This window comes from Artibeus jamaicensis, unplaced genomic scaffold (genome assembly GCF_021234435.1).
Source record: "Artibeus jamaicensis isolate MK-2021 breed Jamaican fruit bat unplaced genomic scaffold, CSHL_Jam_final contig_466, whole genome shotgun sequence".
NCBI lineage: Eukaryota > Metazoa > Chordata > Mammalia > Chiroptera > Phyllostomidae > Artibeus > Artibeus jamaicensis.
This window is the reverse complement of record NW_026521844.1, coordinates 9905430-9933344: the sequence shown is the minus strand read 5'-3', so window position 1 is coordinate 9933344 and position 27915 is coordinate 9905430. Positions and strand designations below refer to the sequence as shown.

The window sequence follows — 27915 nt, the reverse complement described above, 5'->3', positions numbered from 1 at the left end:
AAAATCTAGGTTGATTTCCATAGCAGGCCTGTTTTAATAGAACTGGAGTCTCAGACATTAAAGACCGGTCTCCCTTTTGTGAAACCCTAATTACCAAGAAAGCTTGAACTTCTTGCTTTTAATTCCTGGATATCTTTGTTTCGACATAATAAAAAAGCTAAAACCTTTAGTTTGATGCGGAAAGTCTTTCCAAGCCATGCTAGCTCTATTCCAGACCTATTAAATAGGTACTCTGGATGCTTCATCTGAAGGTACCGTTGATCCACTGGGTCATCCCTGGAGTAGTAATAATCAGGGTATGGTACTGCTGTTTGTGGCAGAAGGACATCCGGTTAATTGAGGGCTATGCTTGATTGATTTCCATGTTAATCAGGACTTTACAACATAGTAATATAAGTAACACTATTTATAACTATTTACTTCTGGAGTCGAATTCTCATTTTATATAAATTTTGTTTATACCCTATTTTTAAAAACATGATACATGCATTAACTAGGACTACTATTTTATTTACTTATTTGTTTGTTTTTAAATGTTTAATTTATTTATTTTTAGAGAGAGAAGAAGGGAAGGAGAAAGAGAGGGAGAGAAACATCAATGTCTGGTTGCTTCTCACATGCCCCCCATTGGGGACCTGGCTAGCAACCCAGGCATGTGCTCTGACTGGGAATTGAACCAGTGACCCTTTGGTTCACAGCCTGTGCTCAATCCATTAAGCTACACCAGCCAAGGCAGCACTACCACTTTATAAAGTCTAGTTTATTTAATCTTCTAACAAAATTTACTTAGAAATGTCAAATTGCCTACTCTGAGTATTCTCTTAATTTTGTTTTAAACTGAAAAGCCCACACCTTAAATTTTATTATTGGTTCAGATGTTTTCCTCCCTCTACCCATAGAAACTGTTATAATTTTTTATTTTTATATAAACTAAAAAATGAATTTTACTTTGGACTACTTATAGTTCTTAGGATAACTGCAGGCATGTCAAAGTGTAAAATTTAGAAATTTACCTCACAGAATATAGAAGAAACCGAACATTAAAGAGTTACCAAAGAATGACTATAAAAAAAGGCAACAACTTTACCCATGTAAATGTGAAGTCATATCCTGACCAAATGAGGAAGTGGCAGGTCCCAGGCCTCAGGCTCACTTACCGAAGACTCACATAGACAGCACACTGCCGACTGCCTTCAGTTGCTTCTGTAAGGACAGAGAGTGCACTCAGAGTCTGAATTCAAAATGCTGAAGAGAAAACCATCCAATGTTTCAGAGAAGGAGAAGCATCAAAAGCCAAAGGTAAGGCAACTTTATACATAGTCAAACAAAACTAAACCATGTAATAGAATACACACATGCACAGTTCTTTTCTGTCAATCATAAATAAATTCAATCACAGGGCTGAATGCCTCATGGCAAATATGGAAAAAAATAATTGCAAAGTTTGACATTAAATATTACCTGACAATTATTGTCTTTGTAATGTTATCTTATAGTTCATATTTGATCATTTACATCTTTAAGTAAACTTGGAGCTCAGATTACCAACTTCATGGAAGTCAACTTGGTGGCTTTTCTGTAAAAGACAGATCATAAAATATTCTTGCACATTTTAATGCCACTAAAGTTGTCAATGTCTACTTAACAATATACTGAATGCATTTCATTGCTTAAGTGCTCAGTTTCTCACAACATGTTTAATTATGAGAAGGTTTTAAAATAGATATTTTGGTTAAATATTTGATTGTTTTTATTTTTAACATTAACATATGAAAGCTTGTTGTAGATATTATTTTTTATATTTTCTTTTCAACTGAAGAGGGAGTTGTGTTGTGTTTTGGGATACATCAAAACCCCATACATTAGTAAATTTGTCAAATCGGTTCTGTTTGGCATGTTGTTTTATTCTTTGTCTTGACCATAATTGACACTTAAAAAAATAAGGCATGAGATACCAAAGTTTAAATTCTATTGTAGATATCTAAATTAGTTATTAATTTATGAAGTACTGGTGGAGAAACTTTTTCTAATACTTGTACATGTTTTGAGTTTCTATGTAATTAACATTTTAAATCTGTTTGTGAATAAATAATAGCTGAGTTAAAATGTCTTTTGAAAGGACTGATATATTACCATAATGGCTTTTATATGCGTGGCACCCATTCTGAGAGAAAGGAGTTGGGAACTGATTGTGAACTTTCCTACTGATGTGGCAGCAAACAATAGTCAGTATTTTAACACTTCTTGCAAGTTACACACAGCATCTCTGAAAGAGACAAAATAAATGATTTCCAATCTTTGGAAACTAAGAATAAATTATTTCTATATTAATTCTTTCTGACACAAAGACCTGATAGAGGACAGACAAGCAAGTACCTTTACTGAAAAATACAGCTGGAAAACACATCATGGCTTCTGTCTTTTCCCCCTAAGTAATAAAAATTCAAGGTAACATTTTTTCAAAGAGTACAAAGCAGTTTCTAAAAGCTTCACTTACTTTTCTATTCAATATTAATTTTATATGAAATTTACTTGATTAAATGCAATAATATTGAGTTTATAATAGTAAATTTAGGAAGATCATAAAGTTAATATGAAGTGGTGGTTTTCCTCCAAGTATTTAAAATCTAAGGTTAGAATATCTCATAAAAACTATATTATGCAGTGAATTACTATGTCATTAAACTGTTTTCAAAAAGATATTTCAGTCTATTATCACCTGCCTTAATTCCAGGAACTATTGTAATACATGTGGAGTATTGTTCATCTTATTGACTTCCTTATTCAGAAAAACAAAAAAAATTGATAAAATACACAACTGAGAACACAATATATCACAGAATATAGTTGCTTTGGAAACATTAACTTTTGTTGTAAATGAACTCCCATTTTCTGGAGAGATGGCTTTATTCTATATACATTTTTTAATTTTATTTATTTTACAATTACAGTTAATGTACAATATTCTATTAGTTGTAGATGTGCAACATTGTTACACATTTATATATCTTATAAAATGATCACCCCAGTAAGCTTGGTACCATCTGACACCACAGAGAGTTATTACAATCTTATTTACCATATTCCCATGCTGTGTTTACATCAGTGCGACCATTTTCATTACTGCAACTTGTACTTTTAGTCCCTTTCACCTTTTTCACGCATATTTCCCTGTCCATTCCTTCTAGTGACTGTCTATTCGTTCTCTGTATCTATGAGTCTATTTCTGTTTTGTTTGTTCATTTATTTTGTTTTTTAGATTTCACATATAAGTGAAATCATATGGTATTTTCTGACTTATTTCATTTAGAAAAATACCCTTTAAGTCTGCTCATGTTGTCAAAAATGATAACATTTCATTCTTTCTATGGTTGAGTAATACTCTATTGTATGTACGTACCACATATTCTTTCTCCATTCTGTGTCAATTTAAAGAGTTTTGTTATTGTATATAAACAAGTACTTTTTTCATATATTCCAGATCAGCTAAATCCTTTCCTTTTAATATGGAGGTAATAAGTTTCACAATTATTATACTGTAATTCTGCCCTAGAAACATTTAGTTTACCAGGTAATTTTCTTAATGCATTTTATGGAAAAAGACGAGAATCCATAAGAGATGTCACAGATGGATGTCATGATAATCCTACAAATACGTGGGTAGTAAAATGAAGAGTGCAAATTCCTTCATCTACCAGAAGGGAGCATAAGGCCTGTGTCTAGAAAGACAAAACAGAACCATCAAGAAAACAGTCTTCAATATAGAGAATCACTGTTACTACACTGATTAACCACACACCAGATCAGTGATCGCACCTTTTAACTCAGACATACACTCCCTGTGCTAAACTAATTCAGAATTTTTGAGAGAGATTTTCTTGTGCTTTATTGAAAATACTAAGGTAGGCAATGAGCAACATTAAAAATGAGGAAACTATTATTTAACCACCTAGTTCATGTTAATTACTGTGGGTTTTATTTCAGGTGACCTAGCATCCAATTCAAATGGTGAAATACATATAATACCTAATGTAATATCCCAAATAAAAATTATGAAAGACTTTGTTATTAGTATTTTAAAATAATTCTTTTAAGATTATTTATTTATTTTTAGAGAGAGGAGAAGGGAGGGAGAAAGAGAAGAAGAGAAACATCAATGTGTGATTGCCTCACACACACCCCCTACAGGAGACCTGGCCTGCACTCCAGGCAGGTGCCCTGACTGGGGATTGAACTCTTTGGTTCATGAGCCAGCACTCAATTCACTGAGCAACACCAGCCAGGGCAGTATTTAAAAATAATTCTTACAGCTGTGAGAAGAATTAAAAACAATTATGAATATAAAATGTAGCAGTAGACTGTACATGTCCTGTATTTCAAACAATTCATTACTTTCTTATGTTCATAAGATTTATTGATAAACATGTCCATGAATCAAAATAAGAATTCAAAATGCATGTTAAAATACAGCTTTATCATGTACAATTTTATCACCAATGTGTTCTCTTTTCTACTCTTTATTCTTGTTTCTCTATTTTTGGTTTGGGCTCTTTCTTCCAAATAGCTCATAAATAAGGCCAACAGTATTCATATTTATTATAAGATATTCACAGTGTAGGTTCTGAAGGAAAGACCAGAAATATTTTGTAAGGGAAACTGGAAAAGCCTTGGGACATTATGACAAGAGAAACCACTAGGAATGCTGGAATGTTAATAAATTCCAACAAGTTCAGTTTGTGTCTCAGAAGTCTCTATAGTGTGTAGATACATTCCAAATTAAGAAAGAAATTTGATAAATAGGTTGTTAACTATTCTATATTTAGTTGATCAAAAATAGCCTTGGTTAATATACAGGCAAGGTACTATACCCTACATTCCTTCTTCAGTTTTGTTTTTACCTTCTTATCATGAGTGCCCACTACTGATTATGACTTTTTAAAAATTTAACCATATCCAGGATCCATATTTGATAAGATATATCACTATGCTTTATAAATGCTTACATTACAGAACATAATTTTCTTAACTGCTTTTCCAACTAAAAGGTTTTATTTTTTGTTTTCCATATTTATTATGTTTATTACATACCAGTACTGTGTTCAGATTTTTTTGTACACTAATCAATTTAATATTTGTAACAACTCTATAAGGGAGTCATTCTTATTTACCCTGAGAGATGAGAAGTCATGGGGGAGGTGAATTAATTTGAACAAAAACACATAGGTAAATGATAAAACTATATGATATAAATACATATGTCAATTTCCAATACTCCTGTCCTTAAATATTACACTACCATTACAAGCATAGGTACTATAGAAATCATTTCTATTTGTCTTAATTACCAGCTAAACTTTAAGGAAACTAGACAGAACATATTTTTAAGAGCCTTTGTATAAGTTGGAGAAGAATTTAGAGATCCTCCACTCTTGTCTCTGATTAAATGCCAGAATTTCACCTGCAAAATCCCTTCAGGTGTTCACACAAGATTCAATACTTATCGTAAAAAAATAATAAGAATTTCCTTAATATTCAAATAGTTAAAGAAAAATTATGACCTAATAGTGAGGTAAGAGTAACCATGTATCTCCTTCCCACACCTGGAGTAATACTTTCAATGTAATAGGTTCTTAATATATATCTGTAAACCGAATCAAACTTCTTGAGTCTACTGTATGTAGCCTAGTTCAAGTACGAATGCTCACTATGTTATGCCCTCTTATTATTCTTGGTAGCAAGTCTATTAGTATGTACCTAAGAAAGTTTGTATGTGTATGTATAAATATAAATTTCATTTTTAAGTTTCATTTTAAAAAGAACACCTATACCTCAAACGTTGTGCAAAATCCCCTGGAGAGGCCTCTTGTTACATAATCGTAGACCTTTGTTGCAGTTCAGGGAGTATGTTAGAAACTTCAAAAATAGAAAAGGAGTAGATCGCACAAATAAAAATTCTGCAGCTGAATCAACTGGCCTTTTTTGGCTGGGTTAATGATATGTATTGATAATTTTAACTGAGGTTTTTCTTTAAGTAAAAGAGATTCAAATACTGCTGTTATTTAAAGGAGAACATGAAGTGATGGCAGTTCTGGAAATAAAAACCTTTTTTTTACCATTTTAAAAAATCTACAGTGCATAGTAAATGAGACACCATTAGTGTCACAGATGCTAATTTTCACGAGCAATGACTGAAGTGGCATTCCTTCCTGCTTGCATTTGATCCTAGCAATGGTAAGAGGTGACGAGTTGATTATGAGCTGTTTTCACTGCACTGCCCGCTGTGCAAATTTATGCTTTAGACAAGGGTGACACATAGTTTTGGCATTAAAGAGTTTTTTTCATTGCTTTTCCTATCAAGACTGTGAAGATATATTTTAACTCTTATCTAACCTAGTATAAGAGAAGAGCATATGCACTGATGCTTACTGTCTGCAAGGCGTTTGCTCAAGGGGGTTACGGCATTATCTTTTTCCTGTAATTTACAGGAAAGAGAACAGTACCCTAGGTGTAAAATATTGGGCAAATATTTTGCCCAAGTTATCATAGCTAGTAAAAAAGAAAATGATTTGGGATCAAATGGGAAAGTTTTTCTTCTTCTAAACCTCTGAAATTCTTCTCTACTATTTCTTTTGGCTTCTTCATCTGGGGTATCATTTTCAGATTTCAATTTATATTAATTAGGTTGAATATTTTGGTTTTCCAAAGTGATCTCAAATATGGCATGTGACATACAATGTAGTCAGTATTTTAAGTTCACTTTTCTCATTTAAAAAATGATGTATGTAAATAAATGTTTATTTTTACTTATATTAATTAACCCCGTCTGTAGCCACAAGATCTCTCCAGAGGTTCTCTTCATTTATGTATTTAGTTAGTATTTATGTCTATTTGTTTTCTGAGAAATATTTAAGATTAATTATAATGCAAACCTAAAACTAAGTAAGACAAGTTAGGAGAAAACCAGTTATAGACCACAGTGAAAGGTGTCACAGGGCCATCGAGGTGGAGTTAAGCATGGGTAAGTGTACTTGCTCCTCCGTGTGGTCCCAAAGAGAGGCAGCATCGCCATCCCGAGACCTTGTTAGAATGCAGATTCTCTGGTCTCTCCCAGGCCTATTAAATCAGAGTATACATTGCAACAAGATGCCCAGGACTTCTGTGAATATTTTAAAGCTTGGGAATGATGTTCACATTGATGGTTCTCAACCTCGGTTACGCGTGTGAATCACCGAAGGGCTGTAAGAATCAATGATGATTGAGTTCCATTTCCAAGTATTCTGATTGACCTCATACAAAATGTGTCTGAGCATCAACAACTTTCAGAGTTTACCAATCCGAAGCCATTTTCTGTCCTACTAATGTGGTCAAAAGACTTGGAAGTTAATTCATTACTGCGTTTATCCACCCGTTCATTCATTCTTCAAAGTAACAAATATCTATTGAGTGCTTAGTATGAATGGTATCCAGGGGTGTCCAACCTTTTGGTGTCTCTGAGCCAAGCTGAAAGAAAAAGAGTTGTCTTGGGCCACACATTAAATACACTGCGACATGTAATCACACTAAAAAAATCTCATAATGTTTTAAGTAAATTTACGATTTTGTGTCGTGCCGCATTCACAGCCATCCTGGGCTGCATGCAACCCATGGGCCGCAGGTTGGACACACCTGGCAGACCATAGGCTGGGAATACAGTGGTGAATAAAAGCGAGATCCCTGTCCCGAAAGGATTTACATTTACTAGGGATCACAGGTAATAAACAAGATAAATAGGTTAAATATATAGCACCCTAGGTAATGATAAATGCTAAGAAAGAAAGGAGGACTATGAAATACAAAGGACTAGGGAAGACTTGCTGAAAATGGGACATTTGAAAAAAGACCTGGAGAAAAACGGAAGAGTTGTTGCTAAGACTGGCTGAGGAAGTATGCAGAGGGACAAGTTTGAGGTTGGAGCCTCCCGGGTGTGTTTGTGTAACAATGAAGCAGATACACACATGGGGAAGAGTAGTCAGTCACAAAGAGCCAGAACACAGAGCGCCATCTAGGTGATTTTTAGATTTTTGGCTAGCATTGAAAGGCTTTGAGAAGAGAAGGATCTGGCTTACATTTTAATGGGTTTGTTGTCTTTTGTGTTTTGAATACGCGGAGGAAGCAGGAAGATGAGACCCATTAGGAGGCAATTCCAGAAACTAAGAGATGATGGTGGCTCAGATTAGGGAAGTGGCAAAGGTGGATGTTAAGAGATGTTGAATTTGGGTGAATTGGTGTGTATTGTACACTTTGCTTGTATACAAGCATTGTACACATATGCTTGAAAGGTGGCAAACAGAAAGGTTACCGCCATGCTGTGCTGTTCTTGCTTCCAGCTCATGCCCACATTCCAAGGAGAAACAACCCCATTCCTCTGCTCACAGCCAGCAGAAATTCAGAATGATGTGCCGCTTCCTAAAGGTTTCTGCTTGTTCCTTCAAAATAGTATTTTATTGGATTTAATTTTTATTTCTAGGGCACCTCGAGGCAGAAGAGATGAACTAATAATTTCCCCATTTCATTGTGTTTAATAATTTGAAAGTTAAATCATTTTAGCCTCAAAAACTTCTCTCCAAAAAAAGGAGAAATTTATTTTAGCCCTCCCATTGTACAGAATATGAATCTATAATCAAGTTTTGTTTTGGTTTTGTTTTTTGCAAGCAAGCAGCAAAAGAAAGGTTTGGAGCCAAATAGATTGGTTAGATTGGTTATACTGGAATTAAAAACAAAACAAAATAAGTAACAACAACAACAAAAGAAAAATAGTGCCCAGACAATATCTAGAAAGTTCAGGAGACAAATGGTGGAGAGAGGCAATGGCACTGTAGACTGTCATTTGGAAATTTGGCTATTATATCCTGTAGAAGAGTATAAAGTCACTACTTTGACTACAAATACACTGGATTTGTTAAAAATTAATGTAATGAGACACTTATCTCTTTGATATTTCTTACCTTGCTTAGGAGATAAATGGCTTCATTATCCCTGCACTTTGTTGTTTTTTTTTTATTTGTCTGGGTTTTTTTTTGTATATATAATGCAGTACATGCTGAACATATTTAAATTTCCAAATTTAGCATTACCAAACTGATCCACTTCTTTTCCTTTCTAGTGTTAAGGATTTAGGTGAACTTCTAGGAACAAGACATTTCATAATTAGCCTCTTAGCAGAGAACCAAAATGTCTTCCATTAAGAATTGATTAATAAGAATAGAAGAGGGTTTTAAGTTGCCACGAGTCAGTGGTAAATGAAGTGATTCTCCCACAGATACAGCCATTTGTCAGCAGAGACAGCTTGGCCCCTTCCTTCCCTCATATGAAGAGCTTCGGAATTTTTCACCTCAGCTGTATTAGTTTTCTAGGGCTTCCATAACAAAACAACAAACTGTGTGGCTTAAACAGCAGAACTTTATTTTCTCTCAGGCCTGGAAGTTCAAAGTCCAGGGTCAAGGGGTTGGCAGAGTGGGCTTCCTCTAAGGGCCATAATGGACAGACCTGTTCCAGGCTTCTCTCGTGGGCTTGCTCACCACTTGCTGCCTTTCCCTTGGTTGGCCCTGTGTGGATGGCCACTCCTGGTGCCCCCTTTGTGTACCCAAACCTCATCTGTGAGCGGCTCTGACCACCCTCATGCTTCCCTCTCTGTTTTCCATAGCCTAGAATGCTTTTTCTTACTTTTTCCAACTCATGAATTCATATGTATCTTTTAATACCTCATGGGATTCTTGCTCCCTCAAGAAAATCTGCACTAGTTAGCCAAGGCAGTGCATTGGAGAGCAAAGCAGTAGGGGACACGAAATAACATCTTCTAGGCATGGACTAAGATTCTACTTTGATATGTTCTAATAAGGGGATGCTAAACATTTTATTAAACTGCCTTTGAGTTTCTTGTGCTTCTCTGAAGACGAGAATGTGTTAGAACATGTCACATAGCATTGCTGTGAGCATTTAGTTAATTACCACATGTAAATTTCCTAGCACATAATACACGTTTGAATAATAATCTCACCCTCCTTTCTATTTTCAATGGCATTTGTCCCGTACCTGTATTGTTTCTCTTACCATAGCTTATTTCTCTATGTCCTTACAACTGGAGTAACCAACAAAAACGAGTCTTTGTATCCTTGCAGTTTTTGTTGGGAAGCAGGGGGAATTGAACTCTATGGGACTTTCACACTCCATGTACCTTCTGTTATGCTATGGTTACCATCAAAAGCATTCATACTGTGGAACATAGTCGTGACTTCTCAATAGAAGTACCGTAATTGTAGAATGACTAATGGATAATATTAGTCATCTAAAGAAGTCGTCTACTTCAAGAAACCGGTTTTAAATGGGTCACTGATAAAAATCTGGGCAACACCTACATAAACTAAAGTAATCATTCTTAGAATCAGAATGAAATTAAGCAAAATAATAAAAAATTGTGATGTAACCTGTCTGAAGAGGAAAAGAAAACATTCGCAAAAGATGTTACTTTTTAGAAAGCCTAGAAATAAGTGGGAATATGTAAATTTCCCACTGTGTCTGAAAAACAACCCAGATCAGCTGAAATAAATATTCTATTTGGTTCAGCAGACTTGTTCACTTAGGTGAGATAGGTTCTTTTGGATTATTGTAACTGTCTCTGTAGTCCTTAATGTCATCTAATTCCCTATACTGTGACTGAAATTCCCTCTACTAAGCACAAAACTCCCAACAATGATTTTGTATCCCATGTAATGTTTCTCCCAGGGGAGACAATTTGTTGATCAGTCAACAAGAGTATGCGTTTTTCTTGGCAGTCAAATTTCTCATAACTAATCAATACGTGATATTGCCATTTTTGGTATCTTATCAGTTTAGTGTATGAGTCAGTCCCCCTCTAAGGATCTTTATTTCTAAAAGCTTGGAGAAGAAGTGTCTACCCTTGTTAAAATGAAAGCCTGATGTTGGGCATGGAGACCTGGCCCAGGAACTGGCTCCCTGGAACGACCGGCCTGAGCTGCCCATTGGCTCTACCTTTCCTCTGTATACATAAAATGAGGACCAAAAATGAACTTTCTTTTCTACATTTTTTCATAATTTTAATAACTTAAATTCCTGGAATAAGTTTCAAAACAGATTTACTTTGTATCAAATTCTATTTTATAATTCATAGTGATAGGACAACCTGGTGTTTGGCTCAATACTTTCTCAACTATTTCACATGATAATAGCTATGCAACTGATTTTTTTAAGTTAAGTAAACAATGAAATATATTAATTTTTTAATTCTTATGAACATATATTCTTTATTTTGTTAGTTCTTATACAACCATCACCATCTTTTTAAAATCAGACCATCTACAAATTTCAAATTACTTTAAGATAATAAATAGCTCATTATAATTATTTATCATTTGTAAAGCAGCCATTATCAATGAAACAAATGTTTGTACTTTTAAAAATAAAATTTCTCAAAGATAAGTGTTCCACAGTTACTGAACATTGTATTGTTGGTTTAGGAATTATCATAAACTCAGTTCATTTCCACCACTACTATTACATTTTGATACCACTATTAACCACTCAATAAATTGAAATATTTATATAGCCAAATCCAAACTTATGGAAAGAAAATTAGATATATTAGACAATGAGGAACTTAGAGAACCCAAAAGTCTCTTCCAAATATCCTGGCATGAAATTCCTAGAATTTTTTTCCACCTATTCTTTCCCTGTTTGGGATTACATATCATATATTTGCTCCACATAAACATGTCTGTTCTCCACTAAGAAAAAAAGTTTAAATTCCTAAGCATAGTAGCAGCGGGTACTGCCTGAGATGGGAATGTTTATAAGCTTTATGATATTAACTGCAGCACTCAACCTCAGGTGGCATAAAGCATGCAAAAAAGAACTTTCTGTCAGTTTTATTATTTCTAAAAAGGTTCCCCTTGAAGCAGAAGAGTGACCTTGCTCTGCCGAGCTGACATATGCCACTGGATTAATGGTCGAGCTCTGCTGGAGGGAGGCTCCTGGAAACATTACAGCTCCAGGCTCTGGGCGGCCGCTGGCCATTAATCAGGGGACCAGAATCATGCATCAAGCGCACTCATTGAAAAGTAGTAAAAATGACTTAAAAAAACCTTTTTGAGAATTAGCTTATTGTTGTCATTACTTGCGTTCAAGGAGATTACTGCATGACTAAAATATCCCTTGGGGGGATATTTAGAAGCCTTATTATATACCCAGAGGCCAAGGGAATGGAGAGGACATTTAAAACTAATGGAAGTAAGTAAGGTAGAGTTCTTGTCCCAGAGAATTTGATGGAAAATTTTGTTTAATGAGTTCGAGTTTTCACACTTAATTTTTACTCCTTTATTTAACCATGATTTCAAAGCAGTGAATACTATGAATGCCGCTTTGTGATATTTTTATTTTTTATTTTAAAACCAGAACAATTGGGTTTAGTGGTATACACATTTGACTGGTAAACTTGTTAGGAAACTTTTCAGGAACATGAGTCTAAGTCAACACATTCACCCGTTAAATATATTTTAAAATATGTTAAGATCTTAAAAGTACTGTATATTCTTCCTCCATGTGTTAGCTAATGAAAAATCTTTTTCCTCTCTGATTACTGAGAAGGAAAGAAGGCCTAAGCCTAATCTTGAAAGAGAATGTTCCATTCAATTTATCTAATAATATGTTCCACCTGCTTTTTAAAAATCCCTTTTGCAATATGGAATAGTGGGAGGGAGTAATGTTGTTTTTTTAATTCCTTTAATAAAATTGAACAGACATAATTTCTTCTTATATTTTTAATAGTTTTTCCTTTAGATTAATGATATTATACTTAGTACATATGACATGTTTTCATTATTAGGTAGAACAAATAGTAGAATAGGTCTTTATTAAGAAAACCATAGTATTTGATGCTTAAGATTATGGTCAGTGTAGTAAGGCCTGTTGTGATTAGTAGTTCAAAATTATTCTTCTAAATAACTATTGCTTTCTTCTAGTATAATATTCCATATGATTTTCTTTTGTTAATTTATGCAGAATTATTTATTGTTTTAAAAGCTTAATTTTAGGAATAAAATAGTTCATAATAATGTGACCATAGTTAAAATTCATAACCAAAGTTAAACCAAATTAATATTTGGTTATAAATGGAAACAATTCAATGTGCATATAATAAAAGTTAATTTCTGAATTTATAGGAAGATCATTAATATTTTTATAACTGAAAATTTCAGTTATTCATCTTTGGTGTTACATTCTTTCTGTCAAGCTGCCTAGAAAACAAATTACTAATGGATATTTGCTCAGGGAAACAACTTAGGGTAGGGGTGGTAAATGCTTGAAATGTATAATTTCTAATTCCTCTCCCCACTACCTTCTCCAAAACACATACTATCTCTTTATGACCTCTTTAGCTCTCAGCCTGAAAGTAGCTTCAGAATGCTTTTTAACACAGTTTTTGGTTAAAGTCTTTTCAAATTATCCACATGATGTAAGAACTGAAAACTTTTTGCCAACTTTGGTTTTGAGAGATAGACCATCCAGACAATGGATAATCTTCATGAGATATTCTCACACCAAGTATACGACATAGAATGATCATGTTCACTATGCTCACTAGAGATAATTTTCCCATCTCTTCTTTTAATAGTTTAGGAGATAATTATATTAGACACATTTCTTGTAACGAAGGACTCCTTTTAATAAATTGTGTGTGCTTCATCGCATGCATTTTTGTTACTTTACCATCATTTTAGCAATCACCATATTTGGATTTGGTGACTTCTAAAGAATTCCTCAGTCAATAACTTTACAACCTCTTAGAATAAATAATTTTTGAAGATGGTTAAGCAAATTCAAATTGTATTGATTTCAACTAATTGTACCCCCATAATCTGTGATCATTTTAACGGACATCTCTTTTAGATGGACTATACATCACGTAGGTATAGCAGGTACATAAACACAAAATGCCTTTCATGTACTAAGTAGTCAGTACAAATTAGTATGTAAATGGGAGAATGTAAATTTCCAAGTTGACATCTATTATACATAACTGACTTTATTTTTTCTGTATAAATATTATCTGCTTTTATCCATTGCTTCTATATTTATTTACCATCCATATGATCGTGGCTCTCTTTAGCTCTTTTTCTTTTTTTGCTGGAAGTTTGTACCTCTGGAACCTCCGTAAGTCTACCCATCTGTAATTACTTTTTTAAAAAAATTATTTTATTGTTGTTTAGCTCTTATCTACTGAAGTAATTTGGTAGATGCCACTGATAAAGTGTAAATTCCTCCAGGATAGATTCTTGCCTGATCATAGTCATATTTTTAAAAAGCTTATCATTTTCTTTAAAATAAATAGAATTTTGTAAGAATCAGTGATATCAAGTGACTAAACTTTTGCCACATTATGCTTTTTACCTGAAAACAAGATATTTAAGACATATCTATATTACTTTAAAAACTCCCTTCAACTAAATAAGAACATCTTAGTTTCTATTCAGTTGCTAAAAGTGCAGCGTGACTTACTGTCTTTGGATGCAAATGTAAGTCTTGAGATACAGTAATAAATCATGGGGCAGTACAATTGAGAGTTTTAAATATGTGAGTCTGTTTTACTCATAAAACTTGTTTTTGTTACATTAATAGGCTGATATAAATAACCATGTTTCATTCTGCATTGATTTTTAGTTCTAGTTTCTCTCCTTTGGGTAATTTTTCTTCAGGCCGTTTGAATTTGCCAAAAACATCTCGTGACACATCAACTTCTGAAAGTAAAGCTTTAGCGTGGAAATTTTGACACAATTTAAAAATGTGATGGTGGAGTCAGAATCTGGACTTCCTTTAGATATTTTGCAGCTGATAGAAAAGATGCTGAACCAGACAGATCAAGGAAACTAACTTGTTCTAAGAGCCCAGAGGTACATTAAGAATATTTAGAGCACTGATATGTATTTGAGCATTGATTACTCAAGTTTAAGTTGAAGGCTATGTTTCACAGCTCTGGTTGTTTTTTGCCCTTAGCTCCCCTGTTGTGCCACACAACCATCTGTAATTGGCACCCCAGGATAGTGTAATTATTTAACACTGAGGCAATCCTAACTGATTATTTTAAGTGAATTAAATTTGTTTCACACTATTGAAAACATTTTAGCAGCTGAGTTTGTTAGAACAATTAAATCCTCAAATATCTTTGAATAAAGGCTGACGAGCTTATGAGAAATAACATACTATTATTATAGAATATTCATATAAGCAGGATTTTCTATCTTGTAGAGCATATACTAACCAATGCTTTAAGTGCAACACTGAGATGATGTGTGAGAATTCACTGACAACGTGTATGTAGTTTTTAATTTGCCAGTATTTTCAAAATACGGGGCATGTTTGACTTACATATGCAAATTTTTTCCTTGAATAGACTCTGAAACTTTTCCATCAGTGCCTTACCCAAACAAATAGTAAGTCATGCTGGAGGTAAGAATTTACTTGAAGACCCCAAAGATGGTAGATGGCTAAGAAATAAAAATAAAGATCAACTTCTTTTTTGTTTTTGTAAAAGGATGATTTACACATCTGAAAAAAGACTTCTTAATTCTCCTTCATGCTGATGAATTTAGGCTGGTCATTGTTTTAAGAAGTCTATGCAGTACCACTATTTCTATCAAGCAATTTTCCATACTTTCCATCCTGCTCAGCTAGCAAGTTTCTTTGAAAATAAAGGATCAAAACCTTGTAATGAATGGCACAGTGAGGGGTGCATCAGGGTGGAGAACTAAAAAAGAAGCATTTACTTTTTTTTTTTGCAAGTTCTGGTTCTTGTAACAGTTTTCTCATGGAGAAGGACTAGATGATTTCCAAGAACACTGCCAGCTTTATATGACCTGTCCTAATTAGAATGGTTGAAACCAGAGAAGAAATGTGACTAACAAAAATTAATCATATGAATTATTTTAATCATATGGTGCATCGTGTAGGGACACACACACACACTTTCAAATACCATAAATGACATTTTCAGCCCTGTTTCTGTGGAAACCAAGAAGACCGTATGGAAGAAGGTCATCTTCACCATGTAGTCTCAGATAGTCTTCAAAAGGCAATCCAATAGCATACATTTATATCAGAAAATTAGTTGTACTAAAACAATTTTAGAAAGCAACACTTCATTTTCTCCTTAAATATGCCTGTACTTCTAAACAACTATGACTGAAGCAATACTAATGATATTTTTACAAATGTATTCTTTTGAAACTTGCTACCATTGACTCTCTCTCTCTCTTTTGTTTTGTTTTTAGCAAGAGACACCTGGATTAACTCTTTTAAGACTATTTTTTTTTAAACAACAGCTTTAGATTCACAGTAAACTTGAGATGAAAGTACAGTTTTCCCACATATTAACACATCCTATAATCACGCATTAACATTTTGTAAACTATTTTCAACTCTCATGTAGGTACATTTCTTTTTTTTCTGATCCATCATTTTATTATGGAGAATTTCAAGCAAATGTAAACGTAGAGAGTGGTACACTTCCCATATATCCATGACCCAGTCAATCGTTAAATAATGGCCAGGCAGGTGTCTTCTTTATGTCCACACACTTCACACACTTGCTGGCCCTCCCTAGATTAGGTTGAATTACAAATAAAAATTTGTAACATCATCAAAGAGCTATTTACTTAAAAATTGTTCTCAGTTGTTTTTTGAATGCTTTAATTATAGGAGTTTATTTGATCTATATTTAAACATAATCCATAGATTGTATTTGGTTGATACCACCCTTAAAGTTTCTTAATCTATACTTTCTTTTTTCTTTTATTTCTTTCTATCGATCAGTTTAAAATCAGTTTATTTGTCCTGTAGATTTTCTCATTGTTTAAATTTTTATGATAGACTGCATTCTCTTGGTATCATTTTACATGCTACTCTGTCTCTGTGTTAAATCTGGAGGTGAAATACAGAGAGCTTGGTGTGATTGATTTTTTTTAAAGAATATTTCATCATTGCTATTAGGTGCTTCTATTATGAAGTAGATATTCTCTCTTTTTGTAATCTGAGTAGCCATTGATAGTCACTTTCTGGATTCATTATGTGGGATTTAGAAAGTAGTAATTTTGTAATTTCATCATTCTTAATTTATTAGAATATGCATATATATTTTTCCTCATTATGTATGTAGTTACTCAGAAATATATTTTATACAAGGAAAACAGATCAAACGCCTTTCCCTTTACATGTCAGTTTTAATAATATAAGTATATATAACATTTCCAAAGGTAATTACTAGATTTTCTCTTTTTAGTACAATTAGGAACTCATGATTTTTGAAATATTAGATATATTTTAATATAGCTCAGGCATATTTATTGATGTTAAAAATTATCCCATCTTTGGATACAGTCTGCTCCAGTGAGAGTATTTTTAATGCGGTCACTGTGTTGTTCTGGCAGCAGTAGTCTTTGGAAGTTTACCTTCTTTATGGTGTGATGAGATGAGAACTGTGAGAGTTCTGACAGAGAATTGCAATGCCAAGTATCATTGACATCTTTACTTGTTTTCATTGTCTCTCAACATTTTAAAATACATAGCAATATGATTACTAAAAACAGGTTAAAATTTAGTTTGTCATTTTTTTTGTCTTTTGGACAGTCAACCTACTTTTTTAAAAATCACTTAAAATAATTCCTCAGTGTAAGCCACCACTTAAATATGGAATTAAGTTCATTTGTTTTATTTTTATCTGAAATTTTTAAGAATGATTTTAATTTTGTTCATAAATATGTAAAATATAATATGTGAAACAGTTACATGGTTTTAAAGTCAAATTTATAAACATGATATATTCAGAAAAGTCTATGTTTTCCTATCTTTTTTATTTCATTTATTATGCCCCATTTCTCTAAGAAACATCTAAGATATTTTCCTATATTAAAATACTTATGTTTTGTTGTTTAGCTCATGAGGTGGGGGGGCTGGGATGGGAGAAATAGACAAAAAACTGTACTTGAAAAATAACTAAATAAAATTTTTAAAAAATGCAAAAAAAACCCACTTATGTATTTCCTCCCCTTAGAACAATTGCAGTCTCCTATGTACGTTTTTCTTCACTGGGCCATTGTTTACTTACGCTGTGTCCTGGAGGTCATTCCACAACAGCATACAAAGATGTATTTCAATTACTTACAGGTGTACACAAGTCCTCTGTTTTACCATATGTCATTCAATCAGTCCCTTTCGATCATGAACATTGAGCTTTACAGCTTTTTGATAACGTAAAAGTTTTACAATGAATGGTGATGTGTAAGTCAACTTATATCCAAGTATATCTCTAGTATAGCTGTCTAGAACTGGAATTGCTGGGTCAAAGGGCAAATACAAAGGTAATTTTGCTAGTTTTGCTCCTCTACAGGAGTTGTGCCATTTTACAAATGCATTTAATTGTACAGCAAGAGACTATAAATTTATATAGAGTCTACTTAAAGACTAAATATGATATGTCAACACAAAAAAATTATCTAAAATCTGAATTGTATTTTATTAAGGTTATTCTTTATATACATACATATATGTACAGAACTAATATATATATATATGTACACAGTATATATATAACTTCTGTCATGATGGAAGCTTCTGGAACAGATAATATATGCTAAATCTAACCCATTATAACTATGCCATACAAAATTGTCAATATTCCCATAATACATTAGCATTTATAAGATACTATTGTCTATGAAACCAATTTGCTACCACATGATTCACCTTTTTGTTAGAAACTTAACTGGAAGAGAAATGATAAATTTGCCCATTGTCTATACCTCAAAGTAGATATTAATAACCCCTTTTCATCATCAGCCATAACCTGTACACTAGAAAGCCATCTCAGAAAGTCACTTACGTTTAGACTTAGAGAATGATGAAAATTTGTAAATGTCATTTTAAGTACATAGATTTGCTTCTTAAGGGTGTCTTGGCATGGGTTGCTATTATGCTCCTCTGGCTTAAAACTGTTGAGTAATGAGATGACTGACAAATCCAAAGTAATAGGCCTGAAGCCTTCTTAAACTACTGCTCCTAAACCTGCTTCTCTTTATTGATATAACGAGAGGGAATTAATTTTAAAAGGTGGTGATTATTGATTACTTAATGGCAGAAGATAGTGCAGAGAAATGCTGAAGCGAGCCCCTTCTGTACCCTCCTGGGCAACATGACCCCATTATCCCATGGTGGAAATCATGCTGTAACCCTCATTAATATTTAATAGGCAGGAGGCAGGCTGGACGTAGGCTACAAATTTGCTCTAAGCATAGGTTCCAATAGCCCATATGACTGTTTCAAATATATAAAAGAATAACACATGTCTCTGTGTTCAGATAGTTCCTAAGCAGTACAACCCTGCATTCAATTCCCTTGTGTGATTGATCTCTGGGCAATGATGACTTGATGGAAATACCTATTGGGCAAGTTGGAGCGATTAATGCTTTGGGAAGTCACTCCAGATTAGTAAACTGTGCATGAAAAGGCTTTGTATTTTCCAGTGTAGTTCTCAGTTTCAGCCGCCTTCTTTTTCTCCTCTTGCCACAAGCTGAAGGGCTTGTTCAGCAGGAGTGGCAAGTCAGCAAAAGGCATTAATTGTGTCTAACATAGCCATCATCCTTAGGGTATATATTCTGTATCACACTGCCTATCAAGCTAACCCATTGTCACATGTCATGACCTTTTTTATTTCAGCTCATTTAAAAGGAAAACAAAGAGTTTTCAAGGTAGCTGTTAGGGAGAGATGAGTATAGGAGTGCTTGAAAGGACTAAGAGTCACTGATGCTAATTTGAACTAAAGTGGGTTGTGACATCTGAAAGGACAATGCAGTTTTATAGATTACCTGCTCTCATCATCAGAGTTTATAATCACCAGGTTGTTTTTCAGTACCACCAGCTTATTTTGAAGATATAAGCTTGAAATGAGAGTAAGTTCTTAAAATAGAACATATTCTTGGATTGTGGTTACCAAAAGAATGTAATATCAAATATCTACCTTTTCTAAACAATAATATAAAATTAAATAGACTGAAGAAATATTAATTTTTGACTCAATGACTAAAGATTTTTGCAAATGTGTTTAGAAGAATCATTTACTTTATAGCATATCAGAAATTGTTTATAATTGCCTGCATAGAATAAATTGCATGAGAATAAATATTTAGCTTTGCAAGACATAAAGTAACCAAGGGAGCAAATCTTCTATTAACATAATTGAGTTTTTTCCTCAAAACCAGTGAATGAAATTGATCTGAGGGTTCACTGTAATTTCATGTTAAATGTGGAAAACTTCATTTTTACTTGAAAACTTAATGGTGTGTGCCTAAATGTTGTCTTTATTTTATTAATAAGTATATGTGCATATCTTCTCTTTCTAACATCAAGTAGAGAATTTCACAAATTAGCAGGAGTTAGCAGCAGAAATGTACTTGTATTCATTTTTTGAGAGATATGATCTTTATGAGGCATAGTGTTCTAGGTACTCAGGTGCTTTTTTGTTTGTTTTCTTGTTTGTTTACTAGTTGGTTGGTGGGTTAGTAACATGTGTCATTCACATGAGCAAAATTAGTACTGTAAAATAAAAAATAGTTTTCCTCCAAAGTTTTTAACACTATAGCATAAAACATATGAAGGCACTTTATCAACTGTAAAATTACAATGTTAATAATAGTTATAACTTCAGTGCCTTTAGTTATTCTATCGAGAACTTTTTTTAATAATGTGTTTGCATAACTAATGCTTATTGAACCATAATCTATTTTGTGCTTTTATCTGTAAAAGGCACAAATCCTAAACTTTATCTTCTTTTCCTTTCATTCCTATTTTATAGCGCAGCAGCAGCTTTGGAAATTTTGACCGTTTTCGGAATAATTCTGTATCAAAACCAGATGATTCAACAGAGGTTAGTGTTTATTATGTTTTTATGAATAATGCAAACATATGAAAAATTATAAAGCCACTATCACTTTTGTAGAGTATAGTAAAAAGCAAATGTTTAAAATCATAGCCTTGCATATATTTTCATGATAATGAACAAACAATTCTTTAGTCCCTAGGAAGTACCATGTGGGAGTAGAGAGCTCTCTAAAAAGCCTAACTGATGTTTGGGAAGGCAGAACATGAACTTAAGAGGAGACTTATACATAATGCAGACAATTCCAAATTTCCTGCGCATTTCTACCATAAAACAATATATATGTTAAATTTCATTTAAGTTGTGCCTTCTTCCATTTAGGAGATGGTTAAATAGCTTAATAGTAAATTTCCTAAGGAAAGAAGACGGCTTCTCAATTGCATTTACACTTCTACCACCTGCATTGAAATGTCTCAGTGGTGCCTGTTCCACACACATTTGCAAACCATCAACGCTTTAAATGCAGCTTAAGGAAACCTTCTGCATTTTGTATGGGTACCACATATGATGTATGTGGTTTAGAGCAATAGGTTTTAGATTTTACTCACTTTTAATTATTCATTCTAATTACTGTATCTTTATTTTTATTTTTCATAAAACTTTTTTCTTTCTTGGATCTAATTTCTCAAAATACTTTTCAGATTTCTACATGCATATATCTATAACTTTTTACTTTTTAAAAAAATTATGTAATTATTGTTCAAATACAGTTTTCTATCTATAATATTTTAAAATATGTTTAAATAATTATTCTAGACAAAAATGTGAAAATAAAATGACATCTATTATTACTTTATAAATATCTTTATTTGTACTACATACGCACGTGTATATAACATACCCCCTTTTATAGACATGTTATATGCACTCCCTTTTATCCATGTATAAGTTTGTGTACACATGCTTATGGAGAAACATATATGTATATATATGTATAAACACCCTGCGTAATTTTATTTTCAGCTAACATATTGTATAAACCTTTAGCTTTCCATGATCCTAGATAGCTATACCCCATTGTTATTAAGTTTATAATTATAGAGTTAACCTAGAAAGTTTCTCAGGCTCATTCGACCTCACCAACTAGTAACAGTGACCTGGTATTTGTGAAAGTTTGGTGAACCTGGTCATGTAGATTGCACATTTTTCAGTAATCTAGCATTCACTCATTTAACAAATATTTATTTATTCACTTAACAAATATTTATTCTATGACAGAATTTCTGTTAGGCACTCAGAAAATACTGTTACAATAACAGACAAAAATCCTTACTTAATGAAGCCCAGAGTCTAAGGAGAGACAATTAAAACAACAGCAAAATAAATAAATAAATTTTTAAATAAAATTGTGATTCAGACTATGAAAGAAAGCAGCATAGATAAATGTTAAAATCAAAAACATGTGCAGGTAGTTTCTTTAAAGCTTCTGAAAAGAATGATAGAAAAATCTTAATCTCCAAAATATACAAAGAACTTACACGACTCCACTCTAGGAAGACATCGAACCCAATTAAAAAATGGGAAAAGGACTTGAACAGACACTTCTCTAAAGAGGACATACAGAATATCCAGAGACACATGAAGAGATGCTCAATATCATTAGCTATCAGAGAGATGCAAATTAAAACCACAATGAGATACCACTTTACACCAGTCAGGATGGCTATAATAGACAAAGCAACAAACAACAAATGTTGGAGAGGGTGTGGGGAAAAGGGGACCTTAGTTCACTGTTGGTGGGATTGTAGACTGGTACAACCATTATGGAAAACAGTATGGAATTTTCTCAGAAAAATAAAAATTGACCTGCCTTTTGACCCAGCAATTCCACTGCTAGGATTATACCCCAAGAATCCTAAAACATCAATTTCAAAGAACCTATGCACCACAATGTTCATAGCAGCACAATTTACAATAGCCAAGAGTTGGAAGCAACCTAGGTGCCCATCAGTAAATGAATGGATCCAAAAATTGTGGTACATATACACCATGGAATTTTATGCAGCAGAGAGAAAGAAGGAGCTACTACCTTTTGCAACAACATGGATGGAACTGGAAAGCATTATGCTGAGTGAAATAGGCCAGGCATTGAAGGACAAATACCATATGATCTCACCTTTGACAGGAAGCTAAAGAATAAAACAAACAAGCAAACAGAATAAAAACAAAGAAGCTGAAATAGAGAACAAGTGGGCAGCGACCAGAGGGGAGAGGGAAGGGAACTTAAGGGGAAAAAGGGGGAGGGATGTTGAGGAACAAGTATGAATGACACAGAGATGAGGACTGGGGGGGGGGGGAATGGGAGGGAGGGGGGAGACCGGGCGGGGGGGGGGGGGGGAAGAGAAAAAAAAATGTACTTGAAAAGTAACCAAATAAAATTAAAAAAATAAATAAGTAAATAAAATAAAAATAAATTAAAAAATCTAAAATAAAAAATATTTGTGGTAATTTTTAAAGTTCAGGCGATGGTAAATAAATATAGGTGGTAATAAAATAATATACTTTCTTCTGTATTTTAATTTGTAATTTTATTTCAATTTTAAAGATTTTATTTATTTATCTTTAGAGGGGAAGGGAAGGAGAGAGGGAGAGAAATATCAATGTATGGTTGCCTCTTGTGAGTCTCCTGATGGGAACTGGCCTGCAACCCAGGCGTGTGCCCTGACTGGGAATCGAACCATGGTTGCTTGGTTCCCAGGCCCACGCTCAATCCACTGAGCTACACCAGCCAGGGCTAATTTATAATTTTAAATGAAGATAAAGTTTAAATAGAGAACAGAGAGAAGAAAAAATCTAACTAAAATTTCAAACCATTTTCAAGTTATATTTCATTGAGGGTTTTTTGAACTAAGCAAAGAATCTTTGTCTTTATAACCTTGAATTGTAGAAATTAATAAAGTGCAATGAGGGCTTAAATTGGCTGTCCATTCATATTTATCACAGGTACTTTGGGGTAAGACATGAAGCAAAATGTAGTATTGATTAATAATGGTGTTAACTATATGGTTAAACCTTCATATTAAAATTTTCAAGTTCACTAAGTAGACGTTTCCATGATATTTATATTCAGGGAATGACTAGCTGCCCACTTATTTGGAATGGTGAGCAACACTAGACTAGATCACCTTCAAGAGTCCTTTATTACAACCCTGAGATATTAAGGCTATGTCACCCAAATCTGTCCTCCAAGGAAAAAAAATCACTCCAAAGTTCTACATGAGAAGTTTTGCTTATTAAAAATATATTGTGTGTTAGTTATACTCTTAGAGGTATTCTAAATACCCAGAATACATAAAACAGGTAAAGTCTCTAGTCTCATAGAACATACAGCATAGTGGGATATTCGGGCAATAATCACATGAACAAATACATTATCGAGTACCATTAAATGTTTAGAAGAATAAATCAGAGTATACATGCAGGGAGTATGGACAAGTGAGAGCTACATTAAATAGTGTTATCAATCAGAAAACTGCTATCTTGCTACTTGGCATTTGATTATAAACCTGGATGAAAGAAGGAATACGTTTGTGGACTCCAGGGAGGTCAACAGCAAAGGCAAGTGCAAACATTGATGGGAACATGAAGAGAGGCAGCAACAGGACGAACATGGCAATGCTGGATTACACTCGTTTCTAAGCTTTAGCATGTTTCAAATCACTTGAAGCATTCGTTAAAACATAGGTCACTCCAAGTGATGCTGATGTTGCTGGTCTTGGGGCCACATTTTGAAAAACACTGCTATAGTGAACAAGGGAAATATGAGAAGTAGTTAAAGGTGATGTGATGAATATATTCTATTTCACGTATTCTTTGTATACTGTAATATTTATTACATTATAAAATATGTTAATTATATTGTTACATTATTTTATCTTATAGAGAAATATTAGGATTAATGCTTCTTAATGTTCTATTATCCTGTCTTTTATAAACAATTCTAACTAGGTGAATGAGGAAGAACTCATGAATGAAAGTGGAGAACAAAATAAAAATTCAAATAATGGAAAAGGTTTAGGTAAAAAGATGAGAGCCATTTCTTGGACAATGAAGAGAAAAGCAGCTAAAAAGTACGTCAAAGCCCTTTCTGAAGAAAAGGTAAGTGTACTCTGTTAATCACTTCTATATTTCATTAAATTTTTCTTAAAATGTTTAACATGTTCTTCTAGATGGAGAAATGCTTATTCTTTATGGAGGAGTTCAACATCTATTTTTCCCTCAATAATTGTGCCCAGAAGTTGGGTGGAAGAAAGTGCTGTTACTCATGTTCAATAGAAGAAACTGAAGTTCAAAAATATCACACACATGTAGTACCTGAAGAATATATATCATTTATGTTGTAGAAAATATCAGTATTCATTTCTTTTTATTGCCAAATAATATTTCATTTTATAGATTAGCTACATTTTATTTATCTTTTCATCAGTTGATGGACATTTGTATTACTTCTACTTTTTTGGCTGTTATAAACAGTGGTGATATAAACATTTGTGTGCAAAGTTTTGCATGGAAATTTTTTTTAACTTTTTTTATTGATTATGCCATTACATTTGCTCTATTCCCCCCCTCCATTCCCCTCCACCCTGCATACCCCTCCCCCACCATTTCCCCCTTTAGTTCATGAACACGTGTCTCAAATTCTTTAGATTCTGTATTTCCCCTGCTATTCTTACCCTCCCCCTATCTATTTTCTATCTACTGTCTATGCTACTTATTTTCTGTACCTTCTCCCCCCTTCCCCTCCTCCCACTCCCCTGTTGCTAACCCTCCATGAGATCTTCATTTCTATGGTTCTGCTCCTGATCTAGCTGTCCTCTTAGTTTGCTTTTGTTTTAGGTGTGGTTCTTTTTTTTTTTTTTTTTTTTTTTAAATTTTATTTAGTTATTTTTCAAGTACAGTTTTTTGTCTATTTTTCCCATCCCAGCCTCCCCTGCCCCTTGCTCCCCACCCCCCTCCCATTTCCTCCCCCCCCCTTAGTTCTCGCCCCTGTGTCCTTCCTATTTGTTCCTCCAAATCCCTCCCCCTTTTTCCCCTTAACTTCCCTTCCTTGTCCCCTCTGGTCACTATCCCCTTGTTCTCTATTTCAGTGTCTTTGTTTTTTTTGGGGTTTTTTTTTTCTGCTTACTTGTTTGTTTTGTTGTTTAGCTTCCTGTTAAAGGTGAGATCATATGGTATTTGTCTTAATAACTGTGAGTTTGCTGTCCTTTCACTGTTCATCTTTTTTATCTTCTTTTTCTTAGGTAAGTCCCTTTAACATTTCATATAATAAGGGCTTGGTGATGATGAACTCCTTGAATTTGGTCTTATCTGAGAAGCACTTTATCTGTCCTTCCATTCTAAATGAAAACTTTGCTGGGTAGAGCAATCTTGGTTGTAGATCTTTGGTTTTCATGACTTGGAATACCTCTTTCCTGCCCCTTCTTGCCTGTAAGGTCTCTTTTGAGAAATCAGCTGACAGTCTGATGGGAACTCCTTTGTAGGTGACTGTCCCCTTATCTCTTGCTGCTTCTAGGATTCTCTCCTTCATTTTAATCTTGGCTAATATAATTATGATGTGCCTTGGTGTGTCCCTTCTTGGGTCCAACTTTTTTGGGACTCTCTGAGCTTCCTGGATTTCCTGGAAGTCTATTTCCTTTGCCAGATTGGGGAAATTCTCCTTTATTATTTGTTCAAATAAGTTTTCCACTGGTGGTTGTGCCTTTCCCCCTTCTGGTACCCCTATAATTAGGATGTTGGAACGTTTAAAGATGTCCTGGAGGTTCCTAAGCTTCTCTTCATTTTTCTGAATTCTTATTTCTTCATTCTTTTCTGTTTGATCATTTTTTTCTTCCTTCTGGTCCACTCCCTTGGTTTGAGTCCCAATTTTCTTTCCATTACTATTGGTTTCCTGTGTATTTCCCTTCATTTCAATTAGTTTAGCTTCCATATGTTTCTCTAATTTGTGACTAAAATCAACCAGTTCTGTAAGGATCCTGATAACCAGTGTTTTGAACTGTGCATCTGAGAGACTGGCTATTTCTTCATCACTTAGGTCTATCGGTTCTGGGGCTCTGAGTTGTCCTAGAGCCATTTTTGGTCTATTCGTGCTGTTAAGTAAGCGGAGCGAAGTCTTAGTTGTTTACCAGGACGGGGAGACCCAGGTCGCTGGTTTGTGACGCTGTGTGTGGGGGCGGGGTCAGAGAGGGAGCAATGGCAGTCCTCTCCGCTAGCCCAGCCCGCCTCAGTCACACCACACGCCTCAGGCTTGTTTATCCGATTGGAATTGTGCAAGGCTGCTGCCCCGCGCAGGCTTCCCTCCTCACTGGTTTCTCCGCATGCAGGTGCGTGACCGACCTGCAGGTGCGCGACCTACCGCAGACAGCCCGCCGCGCCTCTTCCCTGTGCGCTCCCGTAGCTAGCTCGCTCACGATCAGCGCTTTTGGCTGCTCGCTCGCTCACTGTGCACCGCCCGGGAATTTTTTCTTGCTAACCTGCTCCGCTGCTGGCTTCGCTCCTCATACCGGTCCAGCTGAGTATCTAGTTGTCCTTTGGACTCCGTATTGTCGATTTTCCGTGTGGCTTGGTTGTGACTGCTGTTAAAAATAGTTGTTCTTAGATTTGGTTGTGCACAGAGGCAAGGTGGTTCCTCCACCTACGTCTCCATCTTGGCGGCGGAAATTTTTTTTATTCTCTTAGGTATATGGTGACTCTAGTATTTTGAGAAACTAAAAAACTGTTTCCTAAAGCACTTGCATCATTTTACATTCATGCTAGCAATGTATAAGGTTTCCAATTACTTCACATGCTTGTCAGCACTTGATATTGTCTATCTTTTTGATGCTAGCCATCCTACTGGGTGTAAAGTGGAATCACAACGAGGTTTTGATTTGCACTTCTCAGAAGACTAATGTTAAGATTCTTTTTATGTGTTTACTAGCCACTTGTATATCTTCTTTGAA

General features: G+C 34.2%; 1 protein-coding gene across 1 annotated transcript in view; it reads left to right on the top strand.

The window, feature by feature from the left end:
* Window positions 1-1139: 1139 nt before the first annotated feature.
* LOC119042647 (SAM domain-containing protein SAMSN-1) overlaps window positions 1140-27915 on the top strand; it is a 50680-nt gene continuing 23904 nt past the window's right edge. The window contains exons 1-3 of the mRNA XM_037136406.2: window positions 1140-1299; window positions 20894-20965; window positions 24926-25075. Coding sequence (XP_036992301.2) covers window positions 1243-1299; window positions 20894-20965; window positions 24926-25075 — 279 coding nt within the window. The 5' untranslated portion in view covers window positions 1140-1242. The remainder of the gene's footprint in view (window positions 1300-20893; window positions 20966-24925; window positions 25076-27915) is intronic.